At 54.5% G+C, this 6,354-nt stretch overlaps 1 protein-coding gene across 1 annotated transcript; it reads left to right on the forward strand.

Moving 5' to 3' along the window:
* The first annotated feature begins 56 nt into the window (after nt 1–56).
* On the forward strand, nt 57–5,366 carry LOC140702262 (uncharacterized). Its single transcript, XM_078380651.1, has 3 exons — nt 57–1,390; nt 3,724–3,976; nt 4,280–5,366. Exon 1 carries the CDS (start codon nt 57–59, stop codon nt 1,173–1,175), a length of 1,119 nt encoding a protein of 372 aa, XP_078236777.1. The 3' UTR covers nt 1,176–1,390; nt 3,724–3,976; nt 4,280–5,366.
* Nucleotides 5,367–6,354: the final 988 nt, after the last annotated feature.

Genomic DNA, 6,354 nt, shown 5'->3' on the forward strand with positions numbered 1-6,354 from the left:
CGCCTCCTCCTCCTCCTCTCCGGCATGGTGGCGGCGGCGGCGGCGGCGGCTCGGCGATGAGTGCCGGCAGCATCGCTCTCCCGGCGGCGGCTGGCGGCGAGGAACCGCCTGGGCCCTGTCCGCGTCCTCCTCTTGGTCGCCGTCGTCGCCGTCCTCCTCCTCTTCCTCCGGTGTCGGCGACCCCGGTGCGGTTGCCCCCAGCCTCCTCCTCCTCCGCCGTCTCCTCCTCTTCCTCTTTTTCCTCCTCCTCCTCCTCCTCCTCCTCCTCCTCCTGCGGCCGCGGGGCTGCTAAGGGCTCCCACCGGCCCAGGCATGGCGCCGCGCTCCCGCCGCTGCCGCGCTGCCCCTCACCATGGCCGGTCCGGGCGAGGCGAGGCCGCGGGGCGGCGCAGCGCCGGCAACATCACCAGCCGCCGGCTCCGGCGGACGGCTGCAGCGGCTTCGCTCCGTCCGTCACCGCCCGGCCGCCCGCATCCTCAGCCCCGCGGGCCGGCCGGCCTGCCTGCCTCGTTAGCGTTCTCTCGGGTTCGCCCTCGTTGCTTGCTAGTGCCTGCCTGCCTGCCTGCCTGCCTGCCTCCTCAAAGGCCTGGCCTCGCCAGCTCCAGCAGGTGGGCCCCGTCCCGGCCGCTCAGGCGCGGCCGCATCCGCAGCATCCCGGCGCCTGGCCGCCCCTCGCAGGCCTTCTGCCCCGCGCCGCCTCACGCCGTCGCCATCTTCCGCGGCGCAGAGAACACCTTGAGGAGACGCGGAGCGCGGCGGGGAGGGAGGGAGGGAGGGAGGGAGAGCGGCCGGGAGGAGGGGAGCCGGAGCGGGCGGGGCGTGCGCGCTCCTCCCCGCCCGCCCGCCCGCCTGCCGCCCTTCCTCTCGCCGAGCCCGGAGCCCGGAGCCGGCGGCCCCGGAAAGCCTTCCTCCTTCCGCAGCGCAAACGCCAGAGCGGTAGCCGGACTCCCGGCTTCTCTGGCCGCCACCGCCACTGGCCCGCGGCTCCCTTCGGGCTCCGGAGGTCGCGCCTGCGGGCGCTCCAGGGGCCGGCGGGCGCCGTGGTGCTGAAGGACAGCTCCGGCGGGCGAGCGGGCAACTGTGGCCTCCGTGCCCGGCCGCGGCGCCTCCCGCCCCTGCCCTCAGCCCCTGGGCGCTGCTCTGTGGCGACCGTCCGGGAGGGGCCGGGGTGGTAGTGATGGTGGTGGTCGGCGGCGGGGGCGACAGTGGGCGTAGACGCCAGGCGGCTCATCTCCGGCCCGGCCGAGCCTCCTCCCGCCCTTCCCTCGGTGAGCGTCCATCCCGTTCCTCGAGCGAGCCTCGCCAGAAGTGATCCCAGACCGGTCCGGGGAGGTCCCGCGGAAGGGGCCGCGCCCAGGCCCGAGAGGCCGTCCTGAGATCCCCTGCTGAGGTAGGCTTGCTCGCGAGGCCTTTCCCCCGCTGGGGCTCCTCCTGTCAGAAGCGGGTGCCACCCAGGTTTTCGCCCCCCCCCCCCGCCTACCTGGCCGCCCGCCTACGCTCGCCGAGGCTCCCTGTCCCCAGCCGGGATGAGTCTCCAGACGAGCCCCTGTGCTGGCCCGCGCTTGGAACCTGTGCCCCCCGGAGAGCCTTTCAGCGGGTGAGGGCCAAGGGCCTTACGAGGAGAGCTGCTGGGGCCCCGCTTCAAATCTCCGCTACAGTAGGGAGACTCATGGCTGGGGGGGTGGAGTGGCAGCTGGTAAACCCCCTCCTAAAAGGGCTGAAACATACCTAGAAAAGCAAGGAAGAGTTGGCTTAAGGTGGAGGGGCGCCTTGAGGCCTGCCTCCTTTTCTCTGTGAAGGGAACCAGAGTACAAAATGCTGCAACTCCAGCAGTTAAAACTTTATTTTTATAATGGAGGAGGGAGATATTTTGTCACTCCTATTAAAAAAAATAGAAAGGATCACTCAAAGGAAGTAACAGCCAAAGCTTGATAGCAGGTTTCTGTGTTTGGGGGGGGGGGGGCTCCACAGCCATCTTTGAATTACAGCTGCTGTTCATTGATTCTACTGGTGTTTTGTTACCCAAGTTCCTAATGTAGGAAATTCTGTTCTTCTCTGGTATGCTGAGCTTTTTGAGGGGAAAAGTCTGATTGCGGAATGAGTTTCCGAGGGAAAACTTTGAGCTGCACACCAGTATAAGGGAGGGGCAGAGTTATGTGCCATACCTTGTAGTGGGTGGCAGATCTGCCTCTTTGAGGGGAAACCTCAAATGCCTTGTGAGCAGGTGCTTCTGCTTGGAGAGAAGGTCTAGTTTCTTTTGTCTAGAATGATGTGGGAAACATTGGCCTACTTTGTACAGGGGACCTCAGGTGTTGTCTCTTCGTTTTGTTTATTTATCTGTATGATGAATTTTAACAAAATGTCTCTTACTTTGATATGGTCAGTAAAGAAGTCTACGGATCTACCTGCTCTTCTCATCCATCTGGGCTGAGACTGTATTCTTCACTTGGGGTGGGAGCCTGTAAGAAGCAGAGGGAGTTGTTCCCCTCCCTCTCTCCCCGACCCCCAGCTATTCTAGATTGTGAGGGACCTTATTTCTGAAGGGAAAATCACTTCCAGTTTTCTTTTCTCTTTGGGGAAAGAAGGGTCTGTCCTAGACATAGAAGAACAATTCGAAAACATTTATACTATAGTTACATTTTCTCTCTTTGCAATTCTAGATAGTGTTCAGACTTTATGAACAACTCAGCACTTTTAAGTCTTTGCAAAATGGCTCTGCAGGAATTCGTTCTTCTCTCTCTGGGGTCAGAGTGCGCCTGGGTAACCCTATTTCTCCCTATTCCTAACCTGACCTGAAGGAAGCAGAGGAATGTCATCCTGCACCACCTGAAGTGGCTGGGGAAAGATTCCCTCTGGCAGCCAAACCTCAAGACAATTGGACCATTAGCCATCTGGCTCTTCTTGCACGTTGGGCCAAGGGGGACCCCCAGAGGGAGGGGCGGTGGGATTCCTCCTTGCTCATCCCTCCCCTGCCTTTCCCAGATACTATATTTTGGCCTCAGTGGAAGAAAACCTGTCATCCTGTGTTTTGTAGAGAGTCAGTTCTAGAATTTGAAGCATTTGTCATTTCAATCAGATTTCCAGTACTCAGAACAGAATGCGTAAACATTTCCACCTCCAGATCAGTTCTGTTTGAGTTGGTCCTGATTTGTAAGGCAAACATTTGGGTACAAATCACATTGGACAGTATTCACACACTCCTGCCTCTGACTTTGTAACACGTGCAAACTGGACAGTGGTGGATTATCTGCCTAAATTTTGGAGAGAAGATAGATTGAATGAAGTTTAATGCTAGTCCTGAAGGTGATGGGGGCACTTGTGAAATTGCATCTTATTGTTTTTTATAGTTCTTTGTGCGGCAGTAGGTTTATGTTGTATTAATTAAAAATATTTAATTAACAAAAGCAAACTGGACAGTGGCAGCAACTGGAGATCAGAGTTGGCTCATGCTCTACAAACTTTCATAAAATCAAGAAGGAGATACCAAATATGTGCAGGAGAAATTGTGGACTAAAAGGGTCATTAGAACATATGTGGATGTGATGATGGTAATGTATTAGGTCATAGATTTTGTACATAGGCTGTATTGTTTTCTCTTGCTGTCCTTAAGGACTGTCAATAAAAATCATTAAAAAAATGAGAAAGTTGCCTAAGGCCTCTTTTGGCCTATTGATGGACACATTTACAGTATGTCTTGAAAAATCAATCTCTTTTTCTTGACAGGCCCAGTTCCTGCAGCTCTCTCTCTCTGCTGAAAGGAAAGGATTCCTTGCACACACCATGAAACACAGGATCTCCCTCCTTTATGGAAGCAAATCCCGGGGGGGGGGAACCCAAAGGAGCGGGGCCTCCTCCTCACCTCTCCCTCCATTTGGCACCATCCAAAGGCCGTCCTGTCTCTGCTTACACAGCCAAATATAAATCCACTTTGCCAAAACAAAGGAGTGGGAAGCGCAGAGTGGAACGAGCAAAAAAGGTGGGGAGGAGAAGCCCCCTCCTCTTTAGCTGTGCAAAGCTGTCAAACTGGCAGAAGAGCTAAGCGGAAGGAAGGACAACGTTTCCTGCTTGGTGGAGCCCTCTGAGCAGAGACCACTGAACGAGCAGCATTCCTTGCCTTCTGCTGCCCCTCTGTGGGCTGTCTGGGGAATGGCAAAGTCACGGTTCCTCAGAGGGAGGAAGACGGAAGGGTGAGAGTGGGGAGCGGATCCATCTTTACGTTCTTCAAAACTCTCTCAAAGAGGCTGGTTTCTCAAAACCCACCGCTTTGTTTCCTGAGCAGCCATGAAGCAGCTTTGACCCGAGGAGGGACCAAATCCTACTCACCAGCACAGATGGGCGCTCTCCGGTGGTTTTCCCGCCACCGCAACTCTTCTAGCCATGTCCGTCGTTTGTGCCCTGACCCCTGCAAGGAGCAACACAAGACGCTGGTTTCCACATCCAGGTCGTTGCCTGCGAGGACTGGAATGTGTCGCTCAGCGGGGGGGGGGGGGGCGCTTCCCAGCCCTCTGGGACCCATTTCACTGCAACTGCCCCCTGGCTGCTCTCTCCAGAACCCCTGTCTTTCCCTCTAGCCCTGCGGGGAACCTGGGCCTCCACAGACAGATCTCTCTGGGAGGGCAGGGGCAACGTCTATTTATAACGCCGAGAGGGGCAGGACTGATGGCGCTTTTCATCTGTGCACCTTTAAAGAAGCACCAGATTGAGGACCAGAGGGGGGGGCAGAGCAAGCACCCTCCTTTGCCCCCCTCCGCCCTATACACCCATGACTAGGGCCAAGTGTACCTAGAGCCAGGGTGAGGCCTGATCCGTCTGTGCCCGCTGTCTTCCCAACCTTTCACTTGTTTATAATAATCTCTATCTCTTCCTCAGTAATTGTTCTCTCCATTATTTCTCTACCCTCATCTGTTAATACTTCCTTAAAGTTCTTGTTCATATATTCTTCAATCTTTCCTACGGAAGATTTCTTACTTGTAAAGGTAAAGGTAAAGGTTCCCCTTGACAATTTTTGTCCAGTCGTGTCTGACTCTAGGGGGCGGCGCTCATCCCGCTCTTCAAGCCATGGAGCCAGCGTTTGTCCGAAGACAATCTTTCCGTGGTCACATGGCCAGTGTGATTTAGACACGGAACGCTGTTTACCTTCCCACCGAGATGGTACCTATTTATCTACTCACATTTGCATGCTTTCGAACCGCTAGGTTGGCGGGAGCTGGGACAAGCAACGGGCGCTCACTCCGTCGCGTGGATTCGATCTTACGACTGCTTGGTCTTCTGACCCTGCAGCACAGGCTTCTGCGGTTTAGCCCACAGCGCCACCACGTCCCTTTTTCTTACTTGTATATAAGTCTTTATAAAGTTTTTGAAAAGCTTCTAGTTCTTTCATTTGGGGCACATGTTCTGGGCTCAAATACTGAGCCATGCCGTCCACCCCTCAGTTTTCTCATGCACATATTGCTGCTTCACCCATTTCACAGAAGGCAAGTCAATTAATTTCCCATCCTAATCCATCTGTCACCATTAGATTTGCTTCTCATTAATTAAGTTTTGGTTAATTGCCTTTATTTGTCATTACACCCAAGTCACCACCAAATGAATTAAATACTATTTAAATTAATTCATACTCCCAGCTGAATAGCTTGCCCACCCGTCTAGATCATGTCTGATCATTATCTAGCAAAAGTAAATTGCCTAAACTAAAGCTTTCAAATTTTACCTTCAGAAATCCACTCTTTGTCCACCTATTCTGCTTTTGCTTCACCTCTGAAGGAAGGGAAGAGAAAAAGGGGGAAAGGACTCCCCCTGCATCCTTGCTTTCCTTGTGCTGGCCCTGTGCCTGGGTTCAAGCTGGGCCCTCAGTGTGCAAAACCTCAGAGTGTACCCATTGGGTAAAAAAGAAAAAGGCAACAAAAAGCAGAGTAACAGCTGAAAACCCCAGGCGGGGAGTGACTCTACAAGGATTAACCATGAATTCACAAAACGCACTGGCTCCCAAGGCCTTCACAGTTCTTCATTAGCTCTTATGATTAAAAAAAAAGGACCAGAGGAACAGATCCTGAGTTTGCAGGCTTTGGCAAGACTGCCGTAGCGTTGGGTGGCTTGCTTCTTCTATCAGGCCGGACACGTGTTGATGTTGTTGTTGTTGTTGATGTTGTTGTTCTTGTTGTTTCTTCCTTGTCTTGGTGCCTCCAACCTCCCCTCTCTTGGGTAATGTTTGTTCCTGGGATGAAAGGCTCACATTTGTTTGAGTCCCTTGCAAAGAACACAATTTCACCTTCCTCCACCACCCCAGATTCCTGGTCCAGAAGAATTTGGCGGGGAAGGAGAGGGCTCCTTCCCTCCCCCACCCCTTCCCACTGG

The sequence above is a fragment of the Pogona vitticeps genome, chromosome 11 (assembly GCF_051106095.1).
Source record: "Pogona vitticeps strain Pit_001003342236 chromosome 11, PviZW2.1, whole genome shotgun sequence".
NCBI lineage: Eukaryota > Metazoa > Chordata > Lepidosauria > Squamata > Agamidae > Pogona > Pogona vitticeps.